This window comes from Apodemus sylvaticus, chromosome 4, assembly GCF_947179515.1.
Source record: "Apodemus sylvaticus chromosome 4, mApoSyl1.1, whole genome shotgun sequence".
Classification (NCBI taxonomy): domain Eukaryota; kingdom Metazoa; phylum Chordata; class Mammalia; order Rodentia; family Muridae; genus Apodemus; species Apodemus sylvaticus.
Genome location: NC_067475.1, coordinates 66,189,115 through 66,204,240, shown reverse-complemented (window position 1 = coordinate 66,204,240; position 15,126 = coordinate 66,189,115). Strand labels below are relative to the sequence as shown.

Below are 15,126 nucleotides of genomic sequence, written 5' to 3'. Positions count from 1 at the left end.
TGCTAAGGAAAGCCCATGGGCCTTTCCATCCAGGCGAAAAGGAGCTCCGTATCACTGAGAAAATAACTGACACATCTAACTGGGCCCAGCTGCCATCTGGAAAGGCAGATCCACCTCTCGGGTGTGGTTTTGGGGATAACAGGGAAGGCCTTACTGCCTTTTTTTAAAAATCTCTTTTCATGATAAGTGACTTAATAGTTTTTAGTAAAATCCGTCCTTTCCTACCTAGAGAGAAGGCCAGAGATAAAAGCCACAGGCCTTCAACCCACCAAAGATAGATAAAGGCTGACATGCGATGCTTCCCCGTGTCACTTTTAGTCAGGCAGGAAGGAGGAATCCCCTGCATGGATCTAGGACCCCAAAGACGGGTTACCAGTAGACTGGCTCACTTCTGGCCTTCTCCTGGAAATTCAGTTTTTTGCTGTTGGGGCCGAGCTACATTGTACTTTGTGCCTTATTTACACCCCTCTTCTTGGTATGACCGGGGTTTGTACATAGAACATATTTGAGGGCTAGAGAAGTTGTACCTTTCTACTTACTTCCTGATTGAGGAGAGAAAGTCCCAGTTCCCTACGTTACCTGTGGGTTTGGAGTTAAGCTGGTACATTGAGGAACCCGAGGACAGCTCCCCAGAGACGCTCCCTTTCTGAGGCCTCATGTCCCACTGGCCGCTGCCCCCCAGGTATCCAGGCTCCAGGATTCGGCCCAGCTCTATGGCGCCCCTTGTCGGAGAGTGGGTCTGAGCATGGTTGACATAGTGGGGAGAGCTAGCTTCCGTGCGGTTGCTGAGCAGGGTGGATGTGGAGGCGGGAGGGGCAATGCTCACACCTGGGCAGATAGAAACACAGTGAGAGATGGTATCAGCGGCCACCAAGAGCGGTAAGGATATCAAGATGGTTGAGAACGGAGACCAGCGGTAGAAACGGGGAGGGCGCGGGAGGGGGGCGGGAGGGGGCGGGAGGGGGCGGGAGGGGGAGGTTAGTACCCCAGTTCATCACAGAATGTTGGTTAGATGAAAACTCAAAGCCTCAAGCCTTTCACCCTCTGCATTTCCGAGCAGGAGACACCCAGAGGCAGAGGATGATGGAGGGTCTGAAAAACCTAGGGGCTCCGCTCCACTCCTCGTTCCTATTGTTAATCCTCATGATCGAATCCAGGAAAGTTCTGGAGAAGTAGGAGTCATCCCATAGTTAGGGACAAAGAATGTGATGGGCTATCTGACGGGTAGCATCTGTTTGCCTGTGCTTGCCTTTGCCAAGGCTAACCAGTCGGTCTTCCCATGCCTCCTTCAGGGAGACAGGGGATATGACTTTTCCAGATCGAAGAACTCTTTGCCTATGTTGGGAAACCCCCTGTGTAAGAAAAGTTGTGATCTGTATCCCCTCCACAGCCGTCAAACCTTAAAGCAGCGGTTCTCAACCTGTGGGTTACAACCCTTTTAGGGGTGAATGACCCTGTGGGGGCTGCATATCAGATATTTGCATTATGATTCATAACAGTAGCAAAATTACAGTTATGGAGTAGCAACAAAATAATTTTATGGTTGGGGGTCACAACATATATTAGGAAGGATAAGCACCATTGCCTTAATGAATCATCAAACATATTCTAAGGAGGGCAGTGGGACCTCCTCTTTCCTAGGACGATGCTTTCAAAGACCCTGTGAAAACACAGACCTCTTGTTGAGCACCTAAGCAGAGGCAGGAAGGAATTCAGGTGATGTCCTTTATAGCCTGTTTCTGGTCTATCTAGAGAGTGTCTGAAAGGAGGGTTCCTATGCAGGGTTGAGATCACTACTTCTGGTTTTTAAAGTCAAGAACAGGGAAGGAGTGTTGAGCGGATGCAAAGGGATGCCCAGACCATGGTTCAGAGTGTGGAAGGCTGATCTCTTCCAGTGATTATCAACACAGGCAAAGCAGACAGGCAGCTCCCTCTAAGCAAACAGGAATGAGGCCATCATTTCCTCCAAGCAGGTCACACTCTGGGTAGGGATTAGTACAGCTACAACTGCAACTCAGTTAGAACTAGTTCTCACATTGGGCTACCTGCTAGAATTACCTAAGGTATACACACACACACACACACACACCTGGTCTACCACAGATAGGTGCACGACACATATTGAGCACTAGACATTTAGGAAAGTCATCTCAGGAGATTTTAACAGGCTGTAACTGTGAGAAGAATTGTGGCAAGCCTTTCTGTCCCCTGCTATTCTAACCACTCATTAGTGTTAAATCAGAGTAGACTAAAGATTTCAGCATTTATACTTTTTAGTAGGGATTTAACAAAGATATGATTTCCTATTCCTTTCATACCTGATGCTACCTTAGGCCTAAACAAGGCAAGGGCAAAGAGAGGCTTTAAGTCCACTGGTACTAGTGGTTGGTATCTTTGTGATCCAGTTTCCTCTGGTTATACATCCAGAGCCCCTGCCCTATAGCATGCAAAGACATCATGTCAGGAGCTCTTAGCCTCCCCCCCCCCCTGACACACACCTGGGAAGCCACTATGTACCAGTGTCTACATAGAACAGTGATTAACAATAGACAGTGAGCACTGGGTGATGGTCCCTTGGAGAGGACCATGCCTACAGATGGGAAAAGGAAGGGCTACAGTATTCTTTATAAAGGCTAGGGCCATCTGAACAAATATCAAGGGCCTGACACTATAACTCCAACCCACGATGCATGGGATTTTTCCTTCCATTTTTTCCTTTCCACAAATATCTGTTGACAGTCATAAAAAGCTACAGAAAATGGGGATAGAGAAAAGGAAATAGAAGCCAAAAAATGTTTATGTCATCTAAACATGAGGCATATTTGTTGGTGTCAGAACTGCTAACAGAACAGTCTTAGGCCATAAGTCCTAGACCACTAGCTGGTCTCTAAAGAGAATGAGAACTCAACTGTAAAGAATCACCAGAATGTTTCCACTGGGCTCAGCCCACAGCCTAAGCAGCGGGACATCTAAACCACCCCAGTGCAAAGGCATGGGGGAAATCATACACCAGGAGCAGAAGACAGGCTCCAAGCCCCTCTCTCGTCTCTCCTACTAGGCCATTACCTTGAGTCTTAACTTCCTGCTCTAACTCCATGCTCTGCATAGGACTCTTGTGAGGCTCAGGCAAGACTATAGGAGTATTAGCTAAGTGCTACACTGATGTTCTGGAGAAACACTGATTTCAAAAGATTTATACCCTTAGATTTCATAGCAGAGACTGGCAGTGTTTCCTGAAAACCTGGTGGGGTCCTGTGGATTCGGTAAGTCAACCTGGATGTGCATTAGACAAACTATCCATTGAGGCTATAAACACAAACCCCCAAGTGGATCCAAAAGCCACCAGAGACCTTACAGCTTTAAACTCCAGGCTGTGACCTGTGGTCAGTAGATACCTCAGGTGTGGAGACCCTGCTCTTGCTCAGTCAAGCTCTGTGACAGGCACAGAATGTGACTTTAGCGTAATTCTCAAACTCTTTCTAGTTGCTTTAAAAAATCATTCTTTTTTTTCTACACCTAAAGTGATTATATGCGTCGTCATACAATGAAGCATCAGTTCACACTCCCAGCAGATCCCTTTTTGTGAACTCTGCAATCACTTAGGATTAACCACCTGTGGAGTCAGAGGACAGAATTCACCACTGTCATAGCCTGAGCTTACGAGTCTGTCCATCTATATGTCACATTTCTTTTTTGGGGGGGAGGGGGGTGTAGAATGAACAACAAGAAAAGATGCTCTACCCAACTCTGCCTGCGAATCTTGACACCACCCCGCTGTATGTTACATGGATGATGTTGGACAGTTAAGAGCAGTCTGTAGCAAGAGATATGACGGAGCCCAAAGCAGTCGATGAATGTGGTCATATCTTTAATAGCTATGTCTCCCCGCAAGGGCAAAGCATAACTTCCTTTTCCCACCTGCCAATAAGTATTTCCCAGCCTGTCAGAGATGCACACTAACGTACAGTGTTGGGCCAACTCTGTTAGCTGTCTGTGAGTGCCAGATCTCTGAATACCTCCCATAGCTAATGAGCACACCCCAGAGACAAGAGCAGATGCACGTCAGACAAGAAGCAAGCGAGCTTTCCCTCCATCTGCTGCCGGCGACACATGCCTTATTTTCTCCCTTTGCCACCACCAAGCCAAAGCCATGCAGAGCGACCGCAGTGGGCCGCCACGCAGCACACCAAGGCAGCGACCGTGCTCACTTTCTCCCAGCTGCTTCTGCAGCATCTGCAGCTCTTGTTGAGCCTCAGCTAGGGACACCCCCGGTGTCTCACAGCAGCCAAGAAGGGGAGGCCCAGAGGGGCTGAAAGGCGCGAAGCTGGGCAGAGCGGAGTGCACTGGCGCCTGGGAGAGGCTGGGCAGAGCGGAGTGCACTGGCGCCTGGGAGAGGCTGGCCGGCTTGGGTATGGAGTTAAAGTGAAAGCCTAGAAATAAAGAGTCAGGGAGAGAGGAGACATCATTAGAAGGCAAGAGAAAAGCAGAGAAGGTCGACCATTCCCTGATCAGACAGGCCTGTCACGTGCTGTTGCTGCGGTGTGGGCTAAGTCGGCAAAGCCGAGTTACTCCTAAGAAGCAGCCTGGGAGGTCGCTCCTCCTCATCCCTCTGCCAGGCTCACCTGCATGTGCAGCCTCCGTTCAACATGGGGGCAGCAGGCCACAGAGGCAAGGTGGCATGACTCATCCCTACCAAACATCACATGGGTATGCGTATTTCCTCAAAGGCTCCTGTGGTGCTGGTCCTAGCATGGACCAGCCCTGCTCTCTGAGAAAAGACTATCCTTACATTCATCTAGAAACCCCCACCCTCTCTCCCTTTCTCTCTCTCTCTCTCTCTCTCTCTCTCTCTCTCCTTCCTTTCTTCCTTCCTTCCTCCATCCCTCCCTCCTCTTCCTTCTCCCCCCTTCCTTTCTTCCTTCCTTCCTTCCTTCCTTCCTTCCTTTCTTTCTTTCTTTCTTTCTTTCTTTCTTTCTTTCTTTCTTTCTTTCTTTCTTTCTTTCTTTCTTTCTTTCTTTCTTTCTTTCTTTCTCAGCATCAGGATCATCCTGGGGAGAGCAGGCTAGACCAGGCATAGTGTGGGAATTTGGTGGGAACAAACTTTAGAAATCTAAAGCAGTGTGTTCATCCATACAATGAGAAACAACCATATGGCCTGCAATGCTGTCTGAGAGAGCTGTTTAATACTTTTATTAGCTTATATTCATTGAGTAGGGGATGGGTGCACCATGACATGACTGTACATGTATGTGACTTGCTTTGATCATGTTCTTCCAGGATGGTGCAGTCTTGTTTTTCCTCCTTCCTTCCCAGTGCCCTTCTTCTTCTTAAAAGGCCCCACCCTTCCTGTTCCCCCTTTCTTTGCCCCTCCTCCCTTTCACACGATCTTACTGTGCATTACAGAGTAGCCTCAAGTCATCACAACACTCCCAAGTGTGCATTAAACATGCACATCACCAGCTCTTAGCACACAGGCCTGCCTTAGAGCCGAACAGCAGTGGAATGATAAACCCTGGGAGCAGAGCCCAGAAGTGAAAAAAACAAAACAAAACCACAACACAACACGATGTTCCCCTTAGAGATCCCCGGAGTCCACGGGCAGCCCGATCTTTAGAAACATTGTGAAAAAAAAATCTGTTTCCCTTTTCCAGTGGGGAGCAGGGCAGAAATCAAGTCTGTCTTGAGGAGAAGGTCTTATGTACAAGACATGACTACATCTACAACACATCATTGGTCCCATGGTGCTGGTGCTACATCAGAGTGATATTGCACACAGCCAGACTTCCTAGAGACACAGCCCAGGGATCTTTTAGGGAGGCACGGCGGTGTTAAAGCCTCTGACCTTAGGCTGCCTTTGACCTGAAAGCATTTAGGCAGCTTGTCTATGCTGGGGGACCTCTTGGTCCAACTGCAGCTTGCTCAGACCCAGAAGCCCAGAGCCCAGGCACAGCCTTCTTGCTCAGGACTGTGGTTGAATTGCCCTTGGGAAGGGTGAAGGTGGCAGAAAATAGGACTGTGCTTTTCTGGGACTCAGACCTCATCACACACGCCATGAAGGTGGCCGGCCAGCCACGGAGGAGGGCAGGGAGCAGGGACTGGCCTTTCTCTGCCATCTCTGAAGCAGAACTGTGAGCGATCAATGGAACCTCTGGCGGCTATGCTGAGACGTGAAAGTGAATATTCCCCTTTTATTGTCGCCAAAATATATACGTGCCATTCACAAAGCCGTCGATGGGGATATAAGACAAGCAGCATTTAACTCTGAAGTTAGCTGTATCATTATGCACGGGATTAGTAGATGTTTCTTTCTGTTCTTTGGCGATTGTAATCCTGTAAAAATGTTGGCCTCTGCTTCCCAGGGTGAGTGAGAGAAATGAAGGAGCTTATTTAAAAAGTCAGCTATTAGTCAAAACCAGTCCACAGATCAAAGCTTATTGCAGATGTCTTAGTTCCTAAGTTTTAACAACCAGACAGATGGAAAGTGAGAACGGCCTCCTGATTCTGGTAGGACGCGAGAGATTTCAGCTCCTAGCAGTTTCCACCCTGCTCCCTGAAGGAAACCAAGCAGCCAGCTGAGAGAGACAGCTCCCGCCCTACTGGCTTTGCATACCTGGGTGGGCCTGGCCAGCCTCCTGAGGGGGATTCTGGGGAGCTGGCAAGCTGAGGGGGCTGCTGCTGGCCTCGCCTGTCAGCCTCTGAGACACACTGGCTGCTGATGGGTTAGAAGACAGCACAGGAGAATGACTCGAAAGATGGATGGAGTCTACAAAACCCGTGAAGGAAAGAAAACGCTTGGTGTTCTACAGAGAACTGGAGCCCAGGCCTTGTAGTATCCAGGAGTACCAGGGCCAGAGGCTGGCTGTCACGGAAGGCCCCAAGGACAAGGATCTAAGGCAGTAATCATTTTCTTGCTTTCAGACAGCTCCTTTCAGTAAGAGAACTAACTGCCTTTGGGCGATAGAAGAAGTTCAGAACCTGGAAGTCCTGAAGGAGCTCCCGTGGCCGAGGCTGTGGGGATCCACAGATCCTCAGGGGCCACTGTGCAGAAACTGCAAGGACATAAGGGACTCCATCTTAAAGAAGGAGGTGGATCAGACAGATTGATGAGAAGTGAAGGTTGGCCACCATCTTCTCACTTGGAATTGCATGTCCTCAAGTACCTGGTGGCAGGACTCAGAGTGACAGAATTACTGGTAGAGTGAGGGACAGAGCAAGGATCTGAACCCTCGGGAGCCTGTGCTTAGGACTTGGTCCCAGAGCCATGCTCTGTCCAGTCTGCTACACACCAAAGTGGACTACAAGGCCTGGATCCCAAAGTCTCCTCTCAGTCTAGACAGAGAAGGTACTACTCCGACAGTCGAAGCTACCTGAGTGACTGGGTGAGGGTTTCTTGTCTTCGTAGTGTGTGTACTCGCTGGCTACGTCCATGTCAGAGCAGGCTTCTATGTCATCGGACAGGAAGGACGTGCTGCTGGCAGAGCGGTGGGAGTCAGACACAGCGTGGCTGCTGGGGGGTGAGAGAGACCGGGTATCCAGCTTGGCCTGCAGGACTTCAATCACTTTCTCTTTCTCCTGTAGTTCCCTGCTGAGCCTGGTGGAGAATGAACAGGCCACAGGTGAAGCTGAGGTGACACAGGCCAGCTAGTCTTCACTGAAGCCCACGGGGAAACCCACGTAAGCCAAGGGCACCATTCTGGGCATAGACGGTATGTGTGCCATAAACAGATAGGTGGCAGAAGCTCTGCGGGGGACAGGCACATGCTGAGCACCAGCAGGGGCACAGCCAGTCCCTTAAGGCGTGGGCAGTCTGAGGGCTATCAGCATCTCCAACACGTATAAAAATCAAAGGGAGCTTTGAAAAATATGGAACAAAACATTGTCACAGCATCCAAAACTAGAACAAGCGGCCTCGACTGGTTGGCTCAAGTGTAGGCCCTTTATTTGTCAGTGACTGATGAGAAAAAACCAAGAGCCACAGAGTCCATGTCCCTTACCGCAGGCAGTCTGAGAAGGACTTACAGGGTCTGAGGCACAAAGAGCTCAGACCAGTGGCCACACGTGACCCTGAGCCAGGGAGCTCGTGAGCATTACAAACTGAATATTTTCCCCGAGGAGCTGCTGCCTCCCGGGGATCTACGCATGCCGGCCTCTTTCTTTATACACTCTCTTGGGATTCTTCTTTCTCCAAGGACACTGAGTGACTCCTAAGCTAGCTGTCATTAAACCCAGGGCAGGCCGACCTTGCAGGACATTCATGGGGTGGGGAGCAGGGAGGGAAGTGGACTCTTGATACACACATGGTTCAGCCATGGACCAGACTGCTTCTAGCTTACCATGGCTTAAACAGCACTGCAGCAAAATATCATATCAAAAGAAAATAATTTGGAATCAAACCAATGAGTGTTCAATGAACTACTGCAATAACGTCGTCTACTACCCGGCCTCGTCTGTGAGTGTGGGGCCGCCCTGGCTGGGTCCCTGTAACCAGACCGCCTTCAGAATTACCTGAGGGCCAGCGGCTCAAGCCCAGCTTCTTCTTTCTCACTCTTATGATCCTCTGAAAATCAAATTTAAAAAATAACAAGTTAAATGGATTCCATGTCACACCTTAGAAAGCACAGGTCCCAGAGGACACAGAACAGAGATTAGGCCAACATAGGTTCAGGAAAGTTATTTTGAGTGTCTTTTCTTATTATTATTTTTGTTCTTTGGATAAGAAGAATGTTACCCCCCCCCCTTTTTTTTTTTTGGCTTTTTGGCTTTTTGGAGACAGGGTTTCTCAGTGTAGCCCTGCTGTCCTGGAACTCACTTTGTAGACCAGGCTGGCCTCAAACTTAGAAACCGCCTGCCTCTGCCTCCCAAGTGCTGGGATTAAAGGCATGTGCCACCACCGCCTGGCTATTTTGAGTGTCTATGCTAGGTCTCTGTGTGTGCATGTATGTATTTACATGTGTGTCATGTGCGTGCACATGCACGTGCACATGTAGGGTTAGGGTTAAAATGTGGTTTGTGTGTGCTATGTGTGTGAATATATGTGTGCTTGTATGTGTGCATGTATGTATGGGAGTATACATGCCTGTTGAGCCCGGGGACAACCTGGGGTATTATTGCTCAGAGGAGCCATTCACCACTTTTCCTGTAGTTTTGAGACAGTCCCTCACTGAGCATGGACTCACCAACTAGGCTCTCTGGCCAGCAAGCCTGGGGACCCATCTGGCTCTGGCTCTACGGTGCTATGGTAACGAGTGTGTGCTACTATGTACGGGTTGTTTCTGTAGATTCTGGGGATTGAACTCAGGTCTTCATGCTTGCCAGGCCAGCACTTTACTCCCTGAGCTACTTCTCCAGCCCTCAGTTATGCCCTTTTCATCAGCATAAATTAACTATACAAAATGGTGGACTTCACCATAAGACTTCCACAGATGTACATAAGATACTTTGATCATAACGTCCTCTGTTGCCCACACTTAGCCCCACCCCTCCTGCTGGCACTTTTCTCTAATCTTGGTCTCCCTCAGCCATACTTGCCATCAGAGTGGTGAGCAGGTAGCTCACCTAATCTCACTAGGGAGACTGTCCCTGGCATGGAGGTCACAACCATGACTTCATCTGTCTAAATTGGGGCTAAAACCTGAATATAATTTTTCTCAATGATCAAAGCTCTTCTTTGGAATTTTCCAGCTTCCACATTCTGTGGCAGACTGGCTCCCACATACAAGGGCATGTAACCGTAAACTCTTTCGTATCAACCTTCTCGTATCTGAAACAACAAGTTTTCTGGAGGTTGACCCAAACTCATAATTTTCTACCCCAACTTCCTGAGTCCTGGGATTTCAGAGCACGCCAATGTGCCTGGCTGTAGCTGCCACGTTTGGAGCTCCTCACAGAAGTCCCGCTTCAGAAAGAGCCCTCAAGACATGAAGGGAACCTGGACTCTGGAATGAAATGCTGTTGGGGGCAAATGGTGGCCACCTGAGCCTAGAACTGGGTCAGCGGCTGACTTACTTGTGCTGAGTTTGCTGGTCAGCCTCTCAGTCAGCTGCCCGCCCTGGGCTAGTTGCTCCCGGAAGCTCTGGCCCAGGTAGTAGTCAATGTCGTTGCTCCTTAGGAGATCCTCAAAGGACTTTACTGTATCTTTTGCATGTTGGGTGAGAAGGTAACATATCCCTCTCCCTTCTCGTATTTTTTGACGCAGATATGATAGTTCTCGGGCCTGATCCTGGATCAAGGAATCGTATTTTCTAGTGCAGGAAAGAGAAGAGAGAAGAAGAATGAAAAACTGTGAATGATAAGTTATGGGAGCTCCTCAGAGTCTTCTGTGAAAATATACCTAAGGAAGTCCAGGCTCAGAATCGTTCTATCCATGGAAGGTGTTTAAAGGTAAATTTCATGCGGAGAAGCTACTGCACCCAAACACTTAGAGGACACCATTGTTCGTAGCTTCTCTAGAATGTTAGCCTTATGCTCAAAACTAAACCATAACTCTTGTGGGAGTAAAGAAAACCTCACATTTTACATCTCACACAGCTCAAATATAGGTGGATACACAGTAGAAGTAGATAAATATTTAGAATTTCTTAACTCCTAGGCCCTCTAGGACCTTCTTTATCTTCTGGTTCAAATCTTATCAGATGCATGAATTTCTTCTATACTGTGATACTGTGGCAGATGGCATTTTGCAAAGATAATAATTACAGTCTGTCAGGCTATATGCTCTCCTGGAACATGACTTTGCCAGTCCTCTACCAGCAAGAAAGGTTATTCTCTACATAGTTAAGTCTGGAAGGTTCTGTTCCCGTGCAAACCTAGATAATGCAATGAAGGCTTCGCCATACTAAGTTGAGAAGTAATTCTCCTACTTGCAGATGCCGGCAAGATCTATCTCCGGTCCTGGATACTAGTTTTCACACAGAAGCAACACCACCAAAGACTACCACACCATGACAAACCAAAGTCAGAGGAGAAATCCTCGAGGTCAAAGAGAGAAGCCAGAAGCCTAGTCATGGATAAAGAATCCATGCTCACCTCATAAAGGCCTTTCAGAGCACCCTGGCCTCAGCTTCTATCTGCCGGCAACCACAAGGGAGACTCAGTTGAATCAAGTCAGCCCAGAGAATCATGAGCTACAGTAAAGCCGCTGTCTTGTATGGTTTGTACTTAGCAATAGTCAGGACAGAGGTTGAGCTGTAGGTCTGCTCAGTATTTTTCAGCATAAAGTATCGGTAATCGTGATCATGAAGCTAGCATTGAGAGCTTATACGGCGGACACTATTGTAAGCACACTCGGTAGTTCAATTAAGTCCAAGACCTGTTCTGGAGTTGGGCTCCCTTCCCTCTCCGCCTCATAGGTAAGCCAATAGACTGGGAATGGTTGTGTGCTTTGCACAGTTCCTAAGTTGCAGAAGTACGATTTTAAGACAGGCGTCTGGAACTAGTCTCACCACTACCCTATACCACTTATACCATTGTCGCATTTTTAACAGCTGTAACAGGACAGCATCCGACGTGGTGCTGGCTGTGCCTGTCCCCATGTTTGCTCAGTTCAACCACTGTTTAGATAAGTCCCCTTCTGACTACCTGGATGCATTCTCCCTTACAGCTGCCAGGCCTGCCCTGTTCCGAGTACGGACTTAGACATCACTCAAGTGGAAGGCCTGCACAATTCTCCTCTTACCCAGGCCACGAGGCAGACCTCAGCTCCTCGGCCAGCTTCCCCTCTAGTCCAGTTTTGGGGAGCTGGGCCTCCAGCTGGGATACTCTCTGGATCAGATTCTCTAGATCCTTTTTGGCCTGGAGCCCTGGAGGGTAAAAAGCCCCGGTGCCGTCCGACAGCCACCCCTCATCTTCATCAGTGACGCTGTGGGGTGAAGCTCCCTCAAGGGTCGCCACCGCTCTCAGCTTGCGGGGTCTCTCCAGACTCGATGAGTAATCACTTGTGGCAGACAGGGACCGGACTCGGCTCCTCAGGTTCTGAATGACCTTGTTGGCATTGTGGAGCTGGGCTTTCAGATCTCGGATGTCCTTCCTCAGGAGAGAACTGTTGTCCGAAGTTCCTTGTGCCTGGAACTCCTCTTGCTTCCCCAGCTTGCTCTCTAAGGGCTTCTTCACAGGTGGGCTGACCAAGTCAGGGTCCAGGTACCCCTGCTCAGAGCACAGCCCCTCCACGAGCACCACAGGCCTCAGGTTATTGTGTTCCTCACACTCTGAAAGAGACAGAAACATCTTGAAGAACAAGTGGGCATGGTGCTGTGGACACTGTTGAGGGGCTCGGGCTGGTCACAGGAATAAGTACTGGGATAAAAGCCGGAGTGGCGCTTTCTTTAGGTCCAGCAGTAGATAGGCATTCACATTTAGCATTTCTTGCTGAACAGCCCTGTGAGCAAGGTATAGTCATTTTTAAATCTTGTTTGCTGGAGAACCCAAAATTCAGTGACAGGGTGGTAAGTGGGTAAGCTCACCAGTCACAGACCATGTACATTGAAGACCCAGGACTCAAACCTTCCAGTGTCCCGTGTCCTTAACACACAAGTCAGTCAGTGTCTCTTTAGTGAGACATTAACAAAGCCTCAAGTATGTAAAATGACCACAGGACTAAAGAACAAACAGCTTCTGTGGTGTTTCCTGACAGTGCATGATTTAAAACTATTGGATTGAGACAGCATTGAAAATATGCCTAGGAAAACATGGCCATCAAAACAAGTCAGGATATTTACTGCCACAAGCTGAGCTAGGGCAGTGGCAGCCAGGATGAGTCAACATTTTACTAGTAAAATGCTGGTCCGGGTGTTTTACGGAGTTCATTCACTGACGTGAATACCCAGTGAGCTAGACAGCTGCTTTATTGCCATCCTAGCAGATAAGGAATCTGAGGTTTGTGCCAAGCAGCCTGGTCTCCAGATCCCTGGTTCTAACTGCCTCACTATACTGCCTCAGCTTCGATTCTGTAGGAACCCTGCACTTCCTAATACTCCTTTGTGACTACAAAATGTTTTAAAAAATTATTCTAAACTTACAGTTTAGATATACATTAAAGCTCACAGATCTCGTCTCTAATAAATAGGCCTAGGTTTGGATGGATATATATATATATATATAATTTACTAGCAGTGTATCATAAACCTAGAAGTTCAAACTGATGGTCTCATTTTAAAGAGTTCTCTAAAGTTCCTGTCCTTCTGTGGTCCTGGGCCTCCTTCAGCCCCAATTTCCCTGACCCTCCTGCTCATCACAGGTGGGAGTAGCTTCAGACATCCAAATGTAAATGTGACTCCAGGGAGAGGAGGTGGCCCCGCCCTCCGTGTGCTCACCGGGGCTGGTGGTCTCCTCTCGCTCAGCCTCATTCTCGCTTCGGCCACAAGTCTCGTAGCCCAGGTCCTGAAGGTCCACCTGGATCTGCTTGCTGTCCTGTTTCACCAGGGGTTCACCTGTGTTCAGAAAGAGACAGTGGGTGCCACAGGACATCCCAACCGCAACCTCAGTGGCACATTCCCTGGCCAACAGATCAGAGGCAGATTTGGAGGGATGCCTTTTGGACCCCAGTGAGAGAAGATAGAACCTGTCGTAGCTAGTCATCATTCTCCCCACCTGGGTGAGCCTGTGCTTGCCCATGAGAGGCTCTCTTCTGAAAACGGAAGCTTAGTTGAGAGATGTGGGCAAGTCAGGAACTGCATGCTACCCTGTCAGGAAGCCCCAGCGAAACCATTAGGCCCCTTAGCCACAAGGCCTTTAGTTTCAATAGATTTTAATGTGATTAATAGTCCCAAGACATCTGGCCCTGCCCTATCCAATAAGATAGCACTATATCAAATGAACCAGACTTAGACTTTCTAAGTTCATTGTGCCAGTATCTCTGTGAATAAAGAGCACCCCCTCAGTACAGCAGTTTCCCTTGGGCTGAGCCCAGAGCAGCAGTCACTGGGATTTAGAAGAGTCTGTTGTGCTGCAAAGGAGGAAAGAAACCATCACATGGTGACTCAAGGCAGCCACCAGCAGCCCGAAGGTCAGCAAGCCCAGATGTTAGTCTGTTTCATTCCTGTATTTTCACTGTGGCTTTTTTAAAGGTGTGTTTATTTTTATTTTACGTGTAATGAGTGCTTTGCCTATGTGCACCCATGTTGCTATATTTTTTCCAACCCAATTACCTGGTAAAAGAAATCTCATCTAAATCAATAACAATACAAGCTATATGCCTAGATTGGGCAGATCTCCCACTACACTTCTCTATTCCCATTTATAGTATCCCATATAACCCCATGTCTACCAGGACCGTGCCTCGTACCGTCAGAGGCCAGAAGAGAATGTTAGATGCCCTGAACTGTAGTTACAGAGGGTTGTGAGACACCTTGGGGGTGCTGGGATCTAAACTGGTGTCCTCCAAAGAACAGTCAGTGCTCTTAAGCCCTGAGCCATCTCTAGTGCCTTCACTGTGATGTTAAAACCTTGGTTTCTACCTTTATCCTTCATATCCATCTATCTATATCCATCTATCTACAGATTGAAGTAAAATATTCACCACCACAAATCTAAGACTGGGTATCATGGCTGAAGTGTTCACGGCTGGGGTTGAAAGACACAGAACGTGAGAAACAGGTGACTTTGTAGACAGAGGACTCAGAGGTGATGGTGAGCTGGTGACACTCACTGAATACGGCCCTGTACTTCTCCAGCTGGTTTGCCTGGGCAAACACGGTGGCTTCTGAGATGAGCAACTTCTCCTGGAGATCTTGGTATCGTTGTCTGCACTGAGCCAGCTGGGAACGCAGGTGTTTGGTAGAACCTGGTAGGCTAAACTCTGGGTGACATCCAGAGTCCGGGGCCTGGGACTTGTTGTCCAGCTGCAAAAAGACCCAATCGAGGATTAGGACAGTCCGAGGTTACCCTCCATGTGGTAACAGTGACGCCTTATATCTGAATGCTGTGGGCTGCGTGCATCCATGTTTACCACAGCAGTTCTCAGTGCCAATCAAGTCAGAAGCAGCTTGTAATAAACATTTACTCAATTTCTTGAAAGAAAGAGTTGGAAATCCAGCCGGGCAGTGGTGGCGCACGCCTGTAATCCCAGCACTCTGGGAGGCAGAGGCATGTGAATTTCTGAGTTCGAGGCCATCCTGGTCTACAGAGTGAGTT

The 15,126-nt window shown here is 48.5% G+C and overlaps 1 protein-coding gene across 2 annotated transcripts in view; it reads right to left on the bottom strand.

The window, feature by feature from the left end:
* Window positions 1-15,126, bottom strand: part of LOC127682917 (myomegalin-like) — a 177,305-nt gene that overhangs the window by 15,548 nt on the left and 146,631 nt on the right. For both annotated transcript variants that reach the window (XM_052179661.1, XM_052179659.1), the window contains 7 exons: window positions 14,642-14,834; window positions 13,308-13,424; window positions 11,675-12,203; window positions 10,006-10,241; window positions 8,506-8,557; window positions 7,368-7,591; window positions 580-828 (listed from right to left, as the gene is read on the bottom strand). In XM_052179661.1, the coding sequence (XP_052035621.1) occupies window positions 580-828; window positions 7,368-7,591; window positions 8,506-8,557; window positions 10,006-10,241; window positions 11,675-12,203; window positions 13,308-13,424; window positions 14,642-14,834 (1,600 nt within the window). The remainder of the gene's footprint in view (window positions 1-579; window positions 829-7,367; window positions 7,592-8,505; window positions 8,558-10,005; window positions 10,242-11,674; window positions 12,204-13,307; window positions 13,425-14,641; window positions 14,835-15,126) is intronic.